The 18,855-nt window shown below is 53.5% G+C and overlaps 5 protein-coding genes across 5 annotated transcripts; 2 read left to right on the top strand and 3 right to left on the bottom strand.

The window, feature by feature from the left end:
- Positions 1-90: 90 nt before the first annotated feature.
- BBA_04880 (aromatic amino acid aminotransferase) lies at positions 91-2,719 on the bottom strand (the record flags this gene model as incomplete). Its single annotated transcript, XM_008599977.1, has 4 exons — positions 91-820; positions 877-1,855; positions 1,940-2,258; positions 2,651-2,719. The coding sequence occupies 4 exons, from the start codon at positions 2,717-2,719 to the stop codon at positions 91-93; spliced, it is 2,097 nt and encodes a 698-aa protein (XP_008598199.1).
- A 3,894-nt stretch (positions 2,720-6,613) lies between these two features.
- BBA_04879 (uncharacterized protein) lies at positions 6,614-8,921 on the top strand (the record flags this gene model as incomplete). Its single annotated transcript, XM_008599976.1, has 5 exons — positions 6,614-6,875; positions 6,942-7,234; positions 7,291-7,446; positions 7,516-8,762; positions 8,816-8,921. The coding sequence occupies 5 exons, from the start codon at positions 6,614-6,616 to the stop codon at positions 8,919-8,921; spliced, it is 2,064 nt and encodes a 687-aa protein (XP_008598198.1).
- A 910-nt stretch (positions 8,922-9,831) lies between these two features.
- Positions 9,832-11,873, bottom strand: BBA_04878 (F-box domain-containing protein; the record flags this gene model as incomplete). Its single annotated transcript, XM_008599975.1, has 2 exons — positions 9,832-11,476; positions 11,560-11,873. The coding sequence occupies 2 exons, from the start codon at positions 11,871-11,873 to the stop codon at positions 9,832-9,834; spliced, it is 1,959 nt and encodes a 652-aa protein (XP_008598197.1).
- A 2,565-nt stretch (positions 11,874-14,438) lies between these two features.
- Positions 14,439-15,596, bottom strand: BBA_04877 (elongation of fatty acids protein 3; the record flags this gene model as incomplete). Its single annotated transcript, XM_008599974.1, has 3 exons — positions 14,439-14,989; positions 15,051-15,120; positions 15,189-15,596. 3 exons carry the CDS (start codon positions 15,594-15,596, stop codon positions 14,439-14,441), a joined length of 1,029 nt encoding a protein of 342 aa, XP_008598196.1.
- Positions 15,597-17,384: 1,788 nt separating this feature from the next.
- BBA_04876 (cytochrome c oxidase subunit Va) lies at positions 17,385-18,388 on the top strand (the record flags this gene model as incomplete). Its single annotated transcript, XM_008599973.1, has 4 exons — positions 17,385-17,584; positions 17,912-17,957; positions 18,024-18,141; positions 18,270-18,388. The coding sequence occupies 4 exons, from the start codon at positions 17,385-17,387 to the stop codon at positions 18,386-18,388; spliced, it is 483 nt and encodes a 160-aa protein (XP_008598195.1).
- Positions 18,389-18,855: the final 467 nt, after the last annotated feature.

The raw sequence follows: 18,855 nt of genomic DNA, 5'->3' as shown, positions 1-18,855 counted from the left end.
TATACGTGACGTTGGGTGGTATCAAAAAGTCATGGCCCCCAACGCGGCCATCTCGGGACGTAGTCACGCCACCGCCCACAGCCTGATCCTTCATAACTCTTCTGCCTCAAAGCCCATGTTGGCCAAATCTTCAGGATCCGGCGCACTGGATGATTTCAGCTCTGCGATTAGACGCTCCATGCCCTCTACACTCTTGATGCGCCAGAACCTCTGCAGGCCGGCCGCAAATCGGCGCGAGCAGGGTTCAATATTCTCCTCCGTCTCTGTGCCAAAGCACAAGCGCAGATACGCCCACGCCGTCTCTTCTGCGACATGAGGCGTGGCAGCAAACATGGTCCCAGGCGCAGCAATGATCAGCTGTGGTTTATGCGTCAAGAAAATCATGAGCGCCTGCGCCAGGGCCGGGCCGTCGAGGACCGGGACAGAAGTGCCCTCGGCTTGCCATAGCGGATGATTTTCCAGGTGAATTCGCACCCAGACAAACATGCCACCACGCGGCCAGTCGTACGACATGATGCGTGTCTTGGTGATGACGCCCCAGTCTGAGTCAAGGTCGCTGATCGGCGTGCACTGTTTGAGTTCGAACAGGCTCTCGTCGAGCAGAGAGCACATGCGCAACATTCTTCGCTCATAGACGCCACGCAATCCCTCGAGCCATCGAACCCAGCCGTCTAGTTCCCAGCCTCCAAACTTGGCCTTTTCCTTGGTGCTCAGCAGACGGAATGACTTGATCTTCTCTTTCTGAGACGGGCCCATCAACATCTCGACGACCATTGCTTGCACGAAGCCAGAAGGTTGCTGAGTAGTCGTTTCGGTGATTCTTGGCAAACGTTAGTCTCGACGTCTGTCACTGGTATGATTGATGCCTGCGCTTACCTTTCCAATCGCTCGATGAAAGCAGGCTGGGCCGTAATCCAGCCTAGTCGACAGCCAGGTGCAATCGTCTTGGAAAACGTGTCAAGTCTGACGACTCGCCCATCCACATCCATGCTCAGATACGAAGGAACCAAAGAATCGAGAAAGTCATATCCAGTCGACTTTGGAGGTGTATGAGGAGCGGCAGGCCTGACTACATTACCTCTAGACTCGGCTTCGCGCTCAGCGGCAGACGCGAATTGCAGATACCAGTATGGGTCATCTTCGACAATAATTACATCGAAACGCTGGCAGATGGCGTAGATCTCACGTCGTCGCTTCACCGAGATGACGGTGCCGGTTGGGTTATGGCCCATCGTCACCGTATATATGAAATGGGGGCGTATGCCCTGTTGTGGATTCCAGTTTTCCAAAATATCCTCCAGACCTCCAGGTCCCTTGGCCAGCATCCCGTCAAAGTCTATGTCAACGGGAACGATCTGAACTCCTCGGGGCTCGACACAAGCGATGGCATTGTTGTAGACATATCGCTCGCACAACATGCCGGGGCGCCTAGAGACGGGGTCGCGGTCGGGGTTCCAGGAGTTGCTGATGAGCTGGACGGCCTTGGAGAAGCCGTCGGTAGAGCCGCAGGTGATGATGACTTCGGGACCGCCTCGATACGGGACTGTGGGGTGCAGCAGCTCCCTCGTGAATTGGCGGATAAGAGAGAGAAGCGGAGGATAACCGCCAGCGGTGCCGTATTGAAGCGCAGTGGACAGGTCGATACGTTTCAGAGGGTCGGCCTGCGGCGTCGTCTTGGGCACCTTGATGCGCCTTGAAGCTGCGTTCATGTCACTCTCCGGCGACTTTTGCTCGGAGATAAGCCGACGGCTTTCTCGCGCTGACACGGGGTAATTGGGTGTACATTGGTAGCGATCTGGGTTCGCTGTTTGTGCTTCCAGGGTGTCAAAGGGGAAAAGTTCGTCGTTGGGCAAACCTGCAAAGAGCAACTCGATTAGCAGCCATCAGGTCGTCGGCGACGCATGCTTGGGACTGTCGAAGACGGGCAAGAGAATCATACCTCCACCAAGGTTTCCAATATTTGGGATAGCAAAGAATCTATAAAACTCCTTGATGGAACTGGGTGTGCGTCTTTTCGTAATTTCAGAAAAATGGTGGCTCAGGTCTTGCGGCAGAGGAAGCTCGCCCTCGAACCGTTGAGAGGCAACCATGGTGTAAAAGTGTACAGGTTGAGAAAGAATTCTTCGCGAAGCCCTTAATGAAATGGCTGAGTCGGAAAGGCCAAAAGTGGAGTGGAAAGGGCCGTGCAGTTTGAAGTCGAGGTGAGCGTCGGAACCGTTTTGTTGCGCAAGAGTTAAAGTGTCGAGGCTAAAGATAGACTATATACTGTTGTAGAAGTCTGTCGACGTCTCAGGGTCCTGCTGCAGGCTAAGTTTGAAACCGAACCCTACAAACACTACACGGACCCATTGGGTAATAACAAACAGGGCATATGGCACATCATTGGCGCAAGACAGAGGCAAGAGGCAAACCGGAGGTGAGCGGGTGGCCGACGGGCGGTATGGAGTTAAAGAGCGACACTAATAAGACGGGGGCAAGCCCCCGAGGAGGTGCGCCGTGGCCAGGTTCGGGGCTGAATGGCACAGTGGAAGAATGCTCACCGTGTAGCCACTCAACTATGGAGTAAGCGCCAGAACTAGCGGGCTAATAATCCGTAGTCATGATGAGCTATGCGAGTTGTGGTGGTGGCGGTTGGCGCTGAGAGCATAACACCGTTTCGCAGGCTTTCTGAAGCTGGGGCATGCAGGAGACCGATGATGAGGAGAGTTGATTCATGCATTTGAGCGGCACAGGGTGTCTGTGAGATGGAGGGGGGGGGGGGGGGGAAGGAAACGAGACCAGCTGCATACATGTGCTGCGGGATCGAGGCCGCGACAACCGAGTTGCATGGCTTTGGGGGATGCGCTCAAGTTTGATGCATGAGCCTGTCGCCCTGTGTGGGAGATGGATGCGGGTGGATGGGCGGGCTCGAGGCTTATTATTGACTGGCATCGCAACCCGACGGGCCAGGACAAAGACCTGGCATTTGCATCTTGTGCGCGTGGCTGCATGAATGACAACGGGAGGCAGAATGCCAGGGGCAGCCAGAAGAACGAGCGATTGGGTCCTGCCGTGCGTTCCAGGAGGAATTCCGAATGCAACGCGGGCAGCGCGATGTGACCGCACTACTTACCAGACAGAGGTGCAGATATTGGGCTTTCACTATTGTTGGCGAGCGAGGGGTAACGCAGAACAATAGCCTCCAAGTTAGTTGAAGTCTTCTACTCCGTAGTGTCCATGATCAATGTAAATCCCTGTTCCGAGTCTTTGCCGGGAGACCATCTATCTACCCAGTAAGTATGGTATACGACGGCAACAAAGCAAAAAAAGCGCCAGGGACATGGCTACTTTTGCCAGGGGGGGTGAGGATCGGCGTATAAGCCTAAATAGAACAGTGTCGAGATCTCTCGGTAGTGGATTCGGACACGCGGCGCCTTGGACATTGCTTACTCGGTGGGCTACTTGATTAATCAGCTCTCTCTCTCTCTTTTTTTTTTTTTTTCCTTGCCTTGTCACGAAAGCTGATGACGCGGTGTGAGACGAGAGGCAAGGGAGAGGGGGGGGGGGAAACCACGCACAAAGCAAACATGGACAAACGAAAAAAAAAAAAAAACCAAAATTCAAAAGGGCACACGAACCTATTCGTATGCACGAGAGCGGTTCTGTGTTACGAGATGTTGTCGGCCGTCTCCGCAGACTCTCAAACCATCAGAGTACGGAGTACTGTGTAAAGAAACGAGGCCCCGAAAAAAGGGCCTTCCCGACGCAAAACTTCGGTCGGCCTCCGCTCCTTCCCCCACCAAAAGGCTTCTACAGAGGGTTCCATTGCTCAATTAAAAGTGGCCTCTATGCTAGGACAAGACGAAAGTTGGAAACTCTAAATGCCAAGCTAATTATGGAGGAGTCAAAAAATCAATGCGCTGTGCCCGTCGCATCCTCTTCTTCCATCCTCCCCAGGTAACTATAAATACGAATTCAAATTATTATAGTGCTCTTTTGGTGGCGGAAAAAAGGGAACGGGAGCGCCCATCACCTTGTCTTTGATCGGACAACGGCCGAATAGGCGCCTGGGGGCCATATTCGTACTTGCCAGTAAATATTACCTACCTAATAATAAGTGCAAGGTGCCAATGACGGACCCCAGAGTCTCATTCTGGGTACCTTAGGTAGTTACCACGGTTCCATGATTTGCGCTGCGGCCCTGCGGAAAGGGACCCTTGGTGCTACTTCTAGCACGGCCTGCGGAATCCCTTCCTGGCCAACACGGGACTTTGATTATTACTCTTGGCTTTTTACTTATACCCGGTTGCCGGGACCCGACTCGGGAGTTTAAAAAGGACACATCATCTCTTTCAACCACACCTGGATATATGCCCCTTAGCAATGACGGGTCAAAATAGCGCTTTGGACCTAATGCCCGCCACGATTGGGCAGCGCAGCCTACTCGGCGCTGTCTTTGCATATTGTCCGGAATGCCGTCCACACACACACATAACGCACACCACACACACTAAACAGGCGCTCGCTTCTGATTCACCAAGGCATCTTCTACTAGTGAACGTTTCTAACGTAAGCGGACGTCATGCATGCATCCGGGAGGGTGATGGGCGCTGCCGCAGCGCAAGCCTAGGCCCTTGAGCACCGATACGAAAAATTGGGAATGAAATATGCAGCCTGATGATGAAACTTGACTTCATCAAGCACTCGGCTGCATGTACATACATAGTTATGGCAAAAGAGGAGATAAGCGGATCAAGCCCCCGGCATGCGCACCAGCCAGTCACAGCCAATAACAGCAGCCCCCAAGGCGGCAGAAAGATGAAGAGGCCGCTGGCGTGCATCGATGCTGGCACACATGTCGCATGCAATGCATGTAAAATACCATCTGAATTCTGTTCAACCCACGCATATGCACCCCAGGCGCGCGCCTTGGTAATCAATCATCTGCATGGAGGTAAAGACGGGCTGGCGGGATAACAGCAAGGCTTTCTCATGTCATTGTGGGATATTCGGGCATGGCCAATTGTGAGGTTTATCCGCGTCAGGGCCGCTGATGTGGACAGAAGAAGAAAAAAGGGAGACCAACTCCCTCGGGTGCCGATGATGGGTCAAGGGAGGCTGCGCGCGAAATCGACTCGCCAAGGATCGAGAGTGAGAGGGGTCAGAAAGCCCAACAGCTTGGCTAAATAGTAGCAAAGACATGACTACTGGTATTATAACTTATAAGTTACGCACGCAGCGTGCATCGAATAGAGGACATCTTCTAGATGTAACTTGAAGTCAGTACTCCGTACCCGCCACAAGTATATTGGCCTGCCTTTGGCGCCAAGACGTCTCAATCTCGTCCAGACTGGACATGATGCCTCAAACTTACTCGGGCTCCCAGACTCCATGTAATAAGGTCTTGGTCGAGGCTAAGAGTACGCAGTGGGGAGGATCAAGAGCCACCCAGACCGCCCTGCGCCCTCAAAACGTCCAGGGTGGACATGGCGCGACAATGACGCACGGCGAGTGGCCATGATGTGACGAGTTGGTCTCCTCCTTGAACAAATATTACTGGGTACATACATGGCTACAATTCCAATGTCGATGTACTTGGAAGGGTCGACGCGGCAGACGGGAGTAAGCAGCCATGAACGCCGAGAGGACATCAAGGGCAAAAGTTTTGTTGTTCGACTCGGAAGCAGCCGCCGGCCCCTGAATGACCCAACCACTCGGTAACGGGCTTACTTATAACACGAGCACACAATGTCTCAATAGCAGGCCCGGCAGATGCTAGGCGCGACGACGGAGAGCCGGGAACAGGGCGGTAATGAAATGGGTAAGACTGGGCCATAGATTGATGCTTGCCGGCTGGGCAAATGTATTGAAGGAGTGAAACTTGTCATCGGTTCCGCCCGGGATGATGAAGATGCTCCCAAGTTTCTGCGGTGAGGTTGCGCTGCTGCAGAGTACCCAGAAAACCATTGATGTACTGCAGCATGCAGACGCTGAGCTGCGTGTTTCAATAGACAGCCGGGCAGATCGATCTTGCCTCGGCGAACTCTGACAGGCTGCCGTTGCGGCGACATTCGCAGGCTGGCTTACCACAGCCGTTTGGGGGGGGGGGGGGGTTGGCGGGTGTTACTGCACTATGGCTTCCGCTGTGCCATTGTTAAGGCTGAGGAAAGATGAAAATTGGTTCACGAGGCCGTCTAGCGATTGATAGCCATCAAAGGGGCGTGAATACTGTCAAAAGATCCAGCTTCTTTTACGAAATGGTCTCGATGCTTTTTTTTTTTCAAAAGGAGAAACACGCTCGATGCCTTGCAGCGCGCGCAGTATTAGTGCTGCATTGGGATCGCGCCCCACCACTTTACACCAAAACGCGTGGAGCTCAAGTCCTTCACGAAAAACGTCACTTTGTACTCCGTACTATCTCGCCTTCATTGACCGCCGACGCATCATCAGTCTGTGTATTGCCTGCCCGTGTGTCACAACACATATTTCCAGCATTGTGTTTCCATCATCAATTCCAATTTGCTGTCGCCCGCAGAACTGCATTCTCCCGCCGCCAAGACCCTGTGCTGCAAACCCGCGACGACCAAGATACCCCTCCCCCGTGCCGACGCATGCCGCCATCGCTCGCGACATCATGACTGGGCACACTCGTCGCGCGTCCACCTCCAGCATCGAGAGTGTCGATGTAAGCTTCGTCAAGTGGCGCCAGGAGGCGTCTGTTCTGCGCTCCGTGCCCAAGTCGGTGCCCAATGACAACTGGCCCATCTTCCAGCTGCGCGACGCCATCGTCCTCAACCGCGACGGCAGCACCGTCGAGAACGCGCTGCACATTGTGCCCAATGGGCCCTTTATCGTGCGCGGATATCTTCACTATACGAGCGAGGAAAAGCATCTCGGTTCGTCTGCTCTCCAATACAATCCATCGTCCTAACCCTTCCTTGCTAACCCGCGTTGCTCACCAGTTCTTGTGCGAGACCGATCTCCCATTCCCATCGAGATCAGACACTGTTTACTATACTCTGTCGGCGAAACAGAAGATGGGTTGCCGCAGATTTGGGTCTCGGGCCGCGCCGGCTGGTTCGAGCTCAGCCCTTGCCCGGCCTACCAGGCAACGTACGACATAATGTGCCAAGCAACGACACTTTACTATACCATCATGGATATTATTGAGGCTATGAGAGACGCCCCCGCCAAGCGCGGGAAAAAGTCAAAGTTGCCGGTGCAAAGTGATGTTTTGGCGTCAATATTCCTCCAGGTATGCATCGCGTTTCTCTAATCGTCGAGCTTGCATACTAACGATTCCGTTTGCAGTATGCCGCCTCTGTCGGCGACGGTTCAACATTTGAAGACGTTGTGGACAGATGCAATAGGCACGCCATATTTCTCATCTCACAATTCATGCAAGACGATGACTCTATGCAGTGGCAGACGACTGCTTTTTACAAGTGGATGAAGTCGGAGAACGGTGTACGTTGCCCACCATGCCCGTGCTTATTGTCGAAAGATTCAGAATCAAGCTTGCTAACTTGCATGCAGCCTCTGTTTGAAAAAGTCGACAAGGCTAAACGTAATCCCCGCCAGCGTACCCGATCGCCATCATATATTGAACCGTCGCCTAAAGCAAGCACCAGCCTGTCGAGACATAGCGCCAGCGTCGAGGAGATTGACGAATTCGATACTATAGGACGGTCGACGCGCCGCTCTAACAGTGCCACTGCACAACATACAACTATTGCAATGCATCCCAGACAGACAAGACAGCCACCTGTACAATCGCCCACACAATCACCTGCACAAACTGCACAACCATTTCCACAACCATCTGTCCAACCAGCTCCAACACATGTAGCTACCGACGCAGACTCGCCCTTCCAGACTGTTTTGGCCGCACTCGAGAGCTCATTTGATTCCATTGTGTCATCCAAGAACGGAGCCAAAGGAGTCAAAGTATCCGGGCTCCTGAACAAGTTGTACTTCGCATATCGATTTCCAACATACAAAGACAGCACGATTGGCTCCCACAAACGCCCTGTGGAGGAAGTTTTGCACTACAATGCCGCCGCTCTCCTCGATGTCATTGATCATGAAAAGTACAAGAATGGAGAAGTATACGACTGGCTCGTGGACCTATCCCAAAAAGAGTTTGTGCCCATTGCGCTTAAATCAGAGACCATGCCTCTTCGCCTTCCGCCCAGAGAGCAGCGCCCGTATCATGGCCGAAGGCCCGAGACGAAGCTCGTACCTACTCAAGACTTCGTGCGACCACCGAGCCCCGCGACTCCCATTATCGGCAAACGGCCCGGCCGGCCTGTCGGGAGCAAGTCGAGCCTGCGTCCCATCAAGTCAAACAAGAAAAGGTCTCGCATCTTCATGGACGAGGATGAGACGGACAATGAAACAGTAGCCAAGAAGCTGAACTTTTCGTCCGATCAAGAGGGCGACGAGACCATGCCCGATGCCAGCATCTCGACCTCGCAAGAAGACGAGCTTGACAGTGCTCTTCAGGCAAGAGACTCATCCGATTCGCCGAGTGAGCACGAAACGACAGACGACCAAGACAAGCCCGCGCAGTTGACGGTTCTCGCGGAAAAGCTGCCGGATCCGATGCCGACGGGGTTTCAAGGCGCGTGGACCTGTGACCAGCAGGACTGTGACTTTATCGTGCGAGGGGGTGGAGATGACGAATTGGACGACCGCATCGCAGCGCATCTGCAGGAGCACGAGCAGCTTGTCGACAGGATGCAGCTGGCCGTTAGCGAGAGCCGCGGACTGCTACCCATCAAGTAAGCGCTGCCACTTTGATTACCTGCGAACTACATTTGCTGACAATGTCTAGCCATCTTTTGGAAAAGCTCAAGCAATTGGGAGAAGGCGTTCAAGGACCAACTGACTCGCAAGGCAACGTTGCGCCGCGGCCCATCAAGAGACACCTTTATGTATAAAGCCTCTCTCTGGTGGGCAAGTATGAACCAATGACACCTTGCTTTTAACTTGCTTCTTGTCTCGCGTTTACATCGCTTGTTTTTCGGCATTGCATTGCATGTAGTTCTTGTTTCGCTTGGTTACGTGGTTTTGGGGGGGGGCAGGCGGGGATGCGGTTCACAGCGATAAGCAAGGTTCCGATATTGGATTACGGCCGTCAGCAGGAGGAATACTCCCAGCTAGACGCGCGAGGCATACACTGTATTATAAAAAAGAAGGCAAGAATAGAAGCCACTCAAGTAGGCACAGATTCGAACCCTTGAATACAACCACTGTACCATCAGGAAAGAAAGTGTGACTCGCCCAACCATGCTTACTTGGTAAGCTGTCTAGGTTCATGATATAAGAAGGGAAAGCAATTTTTGGACACTATCAGGCAGATGCTTACTTTACTGTTACACCATAACTGGTTTGAAAAGAGTACGAAGAGCTCAAGTTGTGTTTGTATTAATCCACATGACTCGAGATTCATTCACGTCGTCCCGATGAGCCTTGTCTGGCATACTTGGCACCCCCAAACCCCATCCCAAGACATCCCGTTCTTCCACTTTCCACAAATAGCATGCATCTTCGTTTTTGGCCCTCTTCGACTGGCAAACATCTTTCGTTGATGTTTTATATTTCATTTTCCCTGAAAACAAGAGAAGAAAACCAATACAAGACCGTTGGGATTCGTCCTCGTCGCTGAAAATCGACAAAACGGGTATCTCACATGCCGCGCGCATAATCAACAAGAAGAAAGAGGGGAAAAAAAGAAAAAAGAGAGAAGGCCGAGATGAAGTAAAAACATGACCTTTTGCTTGCTACAGGTATGATATCCTCCATATGCTCATTGAATGCTAAAATAAATGAAAACGAAAAATGCATCTGTTAGCGACGGACGCGTGAGGAGCCGCCGCTACTGCGCGGTCGGTGATCGTCATTGGCAAAACCCGGAGCTACAGGAGGCAAGTCGGGCGGGGGTGCAAAGGGCGCGCCTCCGGGGAGGGTGAGGAAGCCGCCGGTGGCATTGCCGACCATGACGCTACGACGTGCGGCGCCGTGATCCCATCCCTGGCCCTCAACGTCGGCGGCGAGGCCGTAGTGGCTCTCGCGGCGCGGGTCGGCCGTCGCCGTCGCCGACGACGACGAGCCGGCGGACACGCTCTTGGGCAGGGCGTCGATGCGGGCAAAGTTCCACTGGCCAAACTCGTCGCTCTTGGTAAAGACCTCGAGGGTCTGAATGGGCGCGCTGCGTGCCTGCTGCTGCGGCGCAAAGGGGTTGTTGGAGCTGAGGCGGTTCTGGGCGAGCTGAGAATTGGCAATGGGAGGGAGGATGGGGGAGCGGGGGACGGCGCGGGGACTGGACATCGGGCCGTTGCTGTACTTGGGGCTCGCGAGGCCGTTGCCGCGCGGCGGACTGGCGTTGGCCGAGGGCGGGGGAGAGACGCGCAGGGCGGGCGCGCCGCGGGCTGAGGACATGGAGGAGCTCTGATGACGGTGGCGTGGGTTGTTGAGGGCGCCATCAGGGACGGGCATGGCGGTCTGCAGCTTGTCGGGAAAGGACTCGTCGTGGACGAAGAGCTTACGAAGGCGGGGGAGGTTGTTCTGGAGAATCGAGTTTGCGACATATGAATAGTAAGTGTTGGCGGCGCTGGCATCTTGCGCAGATGCGGTGCGTCCAGAGACTTCGAAACGCAGCGTGCGCAGAGACTGGGAGGCGAGCGGCGCGATACCGGTAGTGTGTGGGAAGGGCTCCGAGATCTTCGTCTGTAGAGCCAGTGTGCGCAATGAGGTTGCCGTGGTCAGGATATCTGCTAGACCGGAAGCTTGCACGCCAGTGTCCTTGAGAGTCAGGACCTTAAGGGCTTGCTGTGCGTCGAGCCAGGAGAGGTATTCAATCAAACCTGCGGCTGTGACGCGAGGGGTGTCCTTGAGGACGAGCTCTTCGAGTGGAGGGAGTGCAGGAAGACCTTCTGTAGATAGCAATACCTCGTCTGATATACTGTCTGTCTGGCTGACTTTGAGGGCGCGCAGGTTCGCCAGTGACCCGAGAACGTTGCGCATGGTTGTGGGGTCAACGTTGAGGCGATTGAGCTCGAGGACTTGCAGTCGAGGCCAGATTTGGCCGGTGGCAAGCATGGAAAAGCTCCTTTCGGAGCCGGCGACGTAGGTCATTTTACGAAGCTTGGGACAGCGGGCCTGAACCTCGAGTCGCAGGGTGGCGTAAGCTGGCTCATCAGCAAACATGCCCTCGGGGAGGTCGACGTAGTGCAGGTCGGGCAAGACGGCAATGGTCTGGGCGAGCTCGACGTAGCAGAACTCGCGGAGCATGTAGGGGATTTTGAGATATTGAACGAGCTTGCCGATTCTGGTAGGATCATCGCGGACGGTTCGGCGCAGGAGTCGGAGGCGAGCCTGGGCCGTGTCTTCGGGAACGCCGTTGCGGTCGAAGCGGCCAGTCTTTTTGCGACGCTCAGCCAGCCAGGCCTCCATTTTGCAGTAATGTACGGGCTCGATGCGGATGCTGTGGTAGCTGCGAGGTGTTAGTGTGTGGCTACAAGACGAGTCGCAACATTGGGCAGATATCCCATGGGTGCAGATATGCGAAGCACTGACAGAACTTGGATAGCGGCGACTCGCCAGGCGCGGCTGATCTGGGCGCAGTGGGACAGATCACGCAGGTCGCAGAGGACGCAGTTATCGGCCCTGGCGCTATCCTCGCATGTGTCAAAGGACTCGTCAGATGCGTGCGGGCAGACATGGGCAAAAATGCGCTGGAGGACGGCGGGGGGAAGCTGGGCGAGCTTCAAGGCGGACTGGGTGGTGGGCGGGAATCGAGGCATCTGGCCAGCGCCGGCGGGGCGAAACTCGGGAGGCACATCGAGCTGGAGACTGCCCTTTTTACCCTTTTTGAGAAAGGGAAGTCTCATGATGGCGGCGGCGGCGGCGGCGGCAAAGGCCAAGAAGGAGCTCGGAGTGTCTGTGTGGCGGCAAGGTTGACGTTGGTTGGGATGGGGATAGGAGTAGCGTAAAGCGGACTGGCGCTTGGCAGGTTGGTAATTAGAGTGGGACAGGTGAGGAATGGCGCCGATGGGATGAGGAGAAGGAGGAGGTAAGGAGATTAAAAGGAAAAATAGCAGTATGGCTGTCGCTCCCAGCAGGAGAAAATATCGTTGTCCGGGCTGCAGCTTCGGGCTGCAGGTTAATGAGGAGAGAGCTAATAAAAATCAAAGGGAAAGAGGTCGCGGACGCGGGGCGGACAAATGCGCGGGTGGCAGCACAAGGCAGCACGAGGCACTGAGCCTGGAGCGGTACCGGCCCACGCCAGATGGAGGCAGGATGTGCAACGGCGGGTCTTGTGCAAGCAAGCCAGAGATGAAATTGTGAGATGCAAAAACGAGGTATTCGAGGTTTCCTGCTCAATCAAGGCGATGAATATCTCTCTGGGTATGGCTGATTGTCACCGGGGGAGGGGGTCCTTGGGGGTATGCGTCTGCCAAGGCGGTCTGCTGTGCCACGCAAGGAAACGGAAGGGTGGAAAAGAAGACTATTAGCCAGAAACACGATAAGAAAGCAGAAGAAGAAAAGAAGAAGAAAAAAAATAAGGGTTGACGAAGATGGAATGCACAGAAAGGAAAGGAAGCCGGTATCGAGAGAGAAGTCTGCGCTGTGGTATGGAGTAGGTAGAGGAGGTGAAGGACGGCCATGAGAGGGGCACGGGGGGTGAAGCAGCCTTGTAGGCCATATAAACGTTTCTTGATTCCGTTGCTTCAATGTTACCAAGCATCCCTGTCGAGCAAAAAAAATAAAGATACGTATTCAGATAGGTGGAAGAGGGGGGCTCGTTTGGACAAGTGACGAGATGGTTGCTTGCAGCCCAATCATGACAACCGTTGAGTGACTGCTTGAAGCCTGACTGGCAGAAGTTGGTGCAACACTGGCTCGACTGGCATAACAAGGCTGGCGAAATAAATCTGCAGAGTGATGGGACGTGCATATTGGCAGCACTGCCTGGTGGCGCTGGCAATCTCCTGCGGTTACATATCCGGGGTTACTGTCCAACAGTCTCTCTACGGAGACTGCGTATGGATATACTTTTACGGCTGAAGAGTATGGCATTAAGAAAGAAGGAAAAAAGTCCACGAGTCTGTCCCACCATCTATATTCGCATTTCAAGTTTCTCATATGATTTTTTTTATAATTTCTCGCCTAGCAAGACATACAGCAACCCATTTGTGGTCATTCTCCTGTGCGCACCCCCACTAAGTATGTACCCCTGGAGCTAAAAAAGATTCCCTGCCGTCCGCTAAAAAGTGCCAGTAAAGTGGCACCTTCTGGCCCGCCAATACCCAGACCAAGACCGAGATCTGCATCTCCCCACGCGCGCCCAACAGTTCATGCCGAGCCGACACTTTTTCCCCCTCTTCTCCTGTCTTGCTCCCCTCTAGTTATTAGTTCTGGCAAACCGTCTTATCAAAAAAAAATTTTTTTCTCTTTCGTGGCAAGCCGCTCTCCACCTCCCGAGGCGGCAAAGCCTAGCCGAGATGCGACGACAAGGTTACCACTGTACATCCCTGCAGCGAATCGGACACTTGGAGACTTACCCTCCGGAGCCACTATAAAATATTCAAGGCAGCCTTGTTGCCTGTGTGCCCGTCAAGCGCCGATGGCGCGAGACTTTATTTTCTTGCTCAAAACCTTCTCACATTTCATTCCAAAGAATACGATTGCATCAGCTCATTGACTTGCAGTCAACAAGAGACTAGCTCATTTCAATATCCCACCGCTGGTTTGATGCTGCATCTTCTCATGTCTCGAGCCTTTGCCTCCTTGTCGTCATGCAACACAACCTTGAACAAATGGCCAAACTCGTGTCTTTTTATCTTATTCAGCTTTTACCAACAGCTAGAAAGCAAAAACCTTAACTGCTTGCCTCTTTCACATTCGTACCGCCGCACCCGTACCCGTCTACGCCACGACACACTTGTTGACCTATTTAGAAGAAAAGGCTCAAAAGGCACTGAAATCAGTACATTACATGACATTTCGTCTACCCCTACTCTATTCCCCTCTCCCCGAGCCAAAAGACGCCGCGTAGATGAATTGTACACAGAAAGTCCTAAAAAGTATTACACATTGTAGTAATCAGCGCCTCTCGGCCCTCTCCTTGGCCCTTCTCTTGATCTTTCTTCATTCTTATTCTCCATTCCCTTCTTTAAGCTTCCATAAAACATTGTTCACCATAATTATTAGCCTCGCCGAGCCCTGACGATTTTACCTTACCACCCAACTCCTGTGTCGTATTTCCGAAAAACGTTCAACACCACCATGTCCAAAATTAGATCCTTGTCAATCTTCTCCGACTGGCGAGTCTAATCTCTTTTGACCACACACGTTGTCAAACATAAGACCGTTTCAAGCAAAGCACTGCTCTTAGCCAAAAGGCTTCCAGTTGCCGCCCTGACCCATACCACACTGTTTATCACTCCAGGCATCTAAGCCTTGCGAGAGCGGGTAGTCGTCCCGTTGGTCTTGACACCAGAGGTTGTGGCGCCGTTGATCTTGCCATTGGCGTGGCCGTTGGTCGCAGCCGCGACGGCTAGAGGGTCGGGTAGAGGAGCCTGCGACATGCGACGCAGCGACTTGCGCGTCGTCTGCTTGCTGCCCTTCTTGTATGTGGCAAAGTAAAAAGAGATGAAGAGCACCAGGTACGACGACAGGATGCCGATACCGGCGAAAGCGGCAAACTCCTCGCCCGCGCAGCTGCCAGCGTTGGGCAGCGAGGGAAAGTACGTCGAGGAAAAGTACGTGTATGAGGCAAAGTAGACAAATCCGAGATCAATAACGAACTGAATGATCTGGAGACGCGTCACCCACTCCTTCCACCAAATACGGATGCCGCGGGCGCTCTGGAAGTAGTACCAGTACATAACGACGTGCACAGTCAGGTTGAGCGTGATGGGGACCCATGAAACGGCTGTCGACCCAATAAGCTGGGTGTAGCAAAGAAGAGCAGTGGCGCCATGGTGGTAGCAATGGAGGAAGGCTGAAGCAGTCAGCAAAGGCATGCACTGACACGTGCGCTATGAGGCGCCGATTCTACTCACTAAGGGGCTTCTTCTTGAGAAAGAGGAAGACAGTGTCGAGGAGCTCAAGATACTTGGTGAGATAGTTCAACTGCGGCATTACAAGAACACGTTAGCAGGCAGTGCCGAGGGCCGTGGCCGCCGCAGCGATCAACTTACGTAGTAGAGAACGACTAGAGGCTGGGTCCAGCCGCCAGAGTGGTCGCAGATGGCGTGGAAGACGCCGCCGCGAACAAGCGTGGGGACAAGCTGCTCAATAAAGAGAGCCAGGAGGATGCCGCTGATGGCGGTGAGGTAAAAGTTGTGGATGAGGAAGAGCGTCTTGAGCTTGAAGGGCTCGCGGTCGCGCATGAGAGCGCGGCCACCGAAGATGATGGCATAGTAGACGACAATGAAGATGGAGGTCGACTTGAGGGTCGACATGGGCGTCTCAAAAGGCACAAACTTGAACTCATCGACTGGATAGCCGACGACGGCGGTCCAAGCCTTGTCAAAGATGGGCCATAGATGGATGCCGAAGGGGCGGTCCACGGTGGGTAGAGGGATCTGGTCCAGGATCGAAGCCATTGTGAATGGGGCGGCTGTTGATGTATTGAAAATTCGGAAGAGCGTGTAGAGCAGCTCTTTAAAGACTCGAGAAGCGACAAGTGGTCGGATACCCGAGGGTAGTTTGGAGGAGACGTGACGCGACGGGTACCGAGGCGAGGGAATCGAGGGGCTCTAGACGTTAAATCGTAGAAAAAGGAATGACGAGAAATAAGACGCAGAAAAAGCAGTCACAACTCAGACTTGCAACCGGTTCCAATCACCGAATCACTTTGATGAGCATTCGATCAAGTGGAAAAGGGGGAAAAGAAGAGGAGGCGACTGAGATGGGGAGGGATGAGGAGGAAAAAAAGAGAGGGAGGAGGGAAAAAGTACTTGACCAAAGGGGCAAGACGCGGAAGGCAGAAAAAGTTGGAGTGCGCCGCTTGTGATGGCAATGAGTGGCCCATCGAAAAGGGGAAATTTGGCATGCAGGACTGCGGAGGACAAAGGGTACGCCGACAAGTCCACTAGCCGAATGGGAGCTTATGGTAGAGTTTTGGCCTCGAAAGCTAGAATGTTAGGCGCTGATCGAGGCCTCTAGTTCAGGTACTGGATGGCTTCTTGCTATCATATCTTATTACCAATTTTGAAGATGTCAGATGGAATTTCTCACTTCCTCACCGTGGTGTCATGGTGTTTGGTGTTCGGTGTCCCACTGTCTATCAACTTCCGCGATGCCGCATCTCATCATCATCAGCATGTGATTCGCTGGCAGCAAAGGAAGACCTTTCAGATCACGTGCCATCCCCGATTCGCGGGAATTGGGGGAAATTTGCAGACGCTACCGAGTCCACTGTAATTAGGTAATTAGGCTGTACCTAGCCGGAGCAGCCGGCGCCCTCGCCTCATATTCAGGCTGGTTTTTGGCACTGCCAATGCGCTGTATTTTTACTCTGGGTTCCGCTGTGGTCGGGAGAACGAAAGGAGGAGCCTGTAAATAATCTCGGTTGTCCCAGCACATACTGCACTGGCCTTGGGCGAAGACGGGGTTTCGGAGTTTTGAACAGACGACGAGCCGAATAGTGGTTATTAGTGCGGGTGTGGTTCTGGTGCAACGCGGCTATTTGGGCTAATGTGATGCACCTTGACCTTGACGGTGTCTCGTGTGTCTCTCTGCGTTTGTCCTGTTGCCTCCTCAGCACTGACATGTGCAATTGAGGACGAAGCTGGCGACGGAATGGGAAAGACCATCACAATAAGGCGACTCCAAAAAGTCTGTAGTCGGAAAAAAATGTGTACAATAAAAGGTTGAAACACTACAGAAAAGCAAATGTCGTCAATTGGCGATTTTATACATCACGGCCGCGTCAATCCATCACGCCCTCCCTTCCTCGGTACAGCCCGCCGCGCAAAGGACAGAATCAAGCCATACCCAGTCCAAAATGGCCTGCTTTTCAGACTGAGCCAGTAAGACCAGCCAGACTAGGCCCGGGCCTCCAGCGACGAATTGGAACCGGGCTAATGGCAAGCTCCCCCAAACGGTAGGTCATCACCACCGTGCACTACATCGTTCACACAGTGCAGTGTCCCCACCAAAACTCACCACAGACTCTACAGTCGTGTTTCCCAATTCACACTGTAATGACGGCCATTCCCTGCCCGGCTTAGTCATGCTAAGCTGGCAAAAGCATGCTCTCTTCCCTGCAACCAGTCACACGTTGTGCAAATTAGGACAACTTTTTGAGCGTCAATTTCAGCTTTCTTCTACTTCTCTGCTTTCCATTTCGTCCACCACCACCACCACCTCAACATCTCCTCGAACCCGCAATGCCTTCCGCCGCTTTCCTCCGTCTCACCGCTCGCGGCTCCGCGACTTTTGTCCGCAGCGTCTCCGTCGCTCGTCCCGTCGTCGCCGCGCCCCTGATGGCCGCCGCTCGCTCACCCGCCGTCGCCGTCGCCAGCTTCAGCACCTCGGTCCCCCGCCGCAGCGAGCACGCCGAGGAGACATTTGAGGAGTTTACTGCCCGGTGAGCGCCCTCTTCCCGATAGACTACCTCGGAGTCCTCATTTTCATCGCCCGAGGGTTCATTGGCGGCCCATTCGACGTCTAGGTGTGGGGTCTTTTTTTCGTCGCGGCAATTCGGAAGCTGATGGATGGCGTGTTTTTAAAACGTCGTGCCGGACGCGCCCGACAGCTTCAATTGATCCGCCGTGCAAGCTCTGCCGTGCAAGTTGAAGCTCGAAATCAATTGATACCCGATTGGACAGTTTCGAATTGTCGCGCAACGCCCAATGATGATGGCGATGACGGAAGCTGTCGCTGCGGAATTTTTGACTAACGCCACATCTCGCAGCTTCGAGAAGGAATTCGACGGTGTCCAGGATGTCTTTGAGCTCCAGGTAATTTTTCATCCGAGATAACAATTCGCCATCAATTGAATGCTAAAGTCCTTGCCTTCCTCACAGCGCAACCTGAACAACGCCTTTGCTTACGATCTTGTCCCCTCTCCCTCCGTCGTCGCCGCTGCTCTCAAGGCCGCTCGTCGCGTCAACGACTTTGCCACTGCTGTCCGCATCTTCGAGGGTACGTCGCCATCTCTTCTTTTGTCCCTCCCGCGGCCCTCTGCGGAGATTGCCGCTTCCTCTCTGGGCCGTAGTGCCGTAACCCCGACAAAACACCGTGCCCTAAATACTAACCGTCTGATATTATAGGCATCAAGGCCAAGGTCGATTCCAAGGGCCAGTACGACCAATACCTCCAGGAGCTCAAGCCCCTCCGCGAGGAGCTCGGCATCCCTCTGAAGGAGGATCTCTACCCCGAGCAGAAATAAATACATAGACAATCACCATCACCGAGCGCGAAGAAAAACAAATTTACGAATCAGCGGGGCAAGAAGAAACAATCTTAAGCTAAAACAACAAAGGACTGCATGGTAATGGCTCGAGATTATCACCCACAGGAAAACGGGGCATGCGGGTTGACATGGAGCGACGCAGAAGCTCCCATTGTATATGATACTAGAGAGGAAAGGTGTGTGTAAGTGAGTGTGCTGGGGAGACGGCAGGAAACTTGACTCAACATTTTACTCGTTTGTTTGACTTCCCTTTTTTTTTTTGCGGCCGAGATTATGGCGGAGGGAAATAGAAACTTGGGAGTTGCACGCGCAAACCTGGGAGTTCCAATCAGCTGTAGCAATAAAAAAGACAAAGATGTAAAAAAGACGCATTTGCTTTTTAGTCCAGATCCTTGAGCCAGCAACATTGTATAGGAAGATGATACACATTCTTCGTACCAGCA

The sequence above is a fragment of the Beauveria bassiana genome (genome assembly GCF_000280675.1).
Source record: "Beauveria bassiana ARSEF 2860 unplaced genomic scaffold BBA_S00011, whole genome shotgun sequence".
NCBI lineage: Eukaryota > Fungi > Ascomycota > Sordariomycetes > Hypocreales > Cordycipitaceae > Beauveria > Beauveria bassiana.
This window is presented reverse-complemented; position numbering and strand designations above follow the sequence as displayed.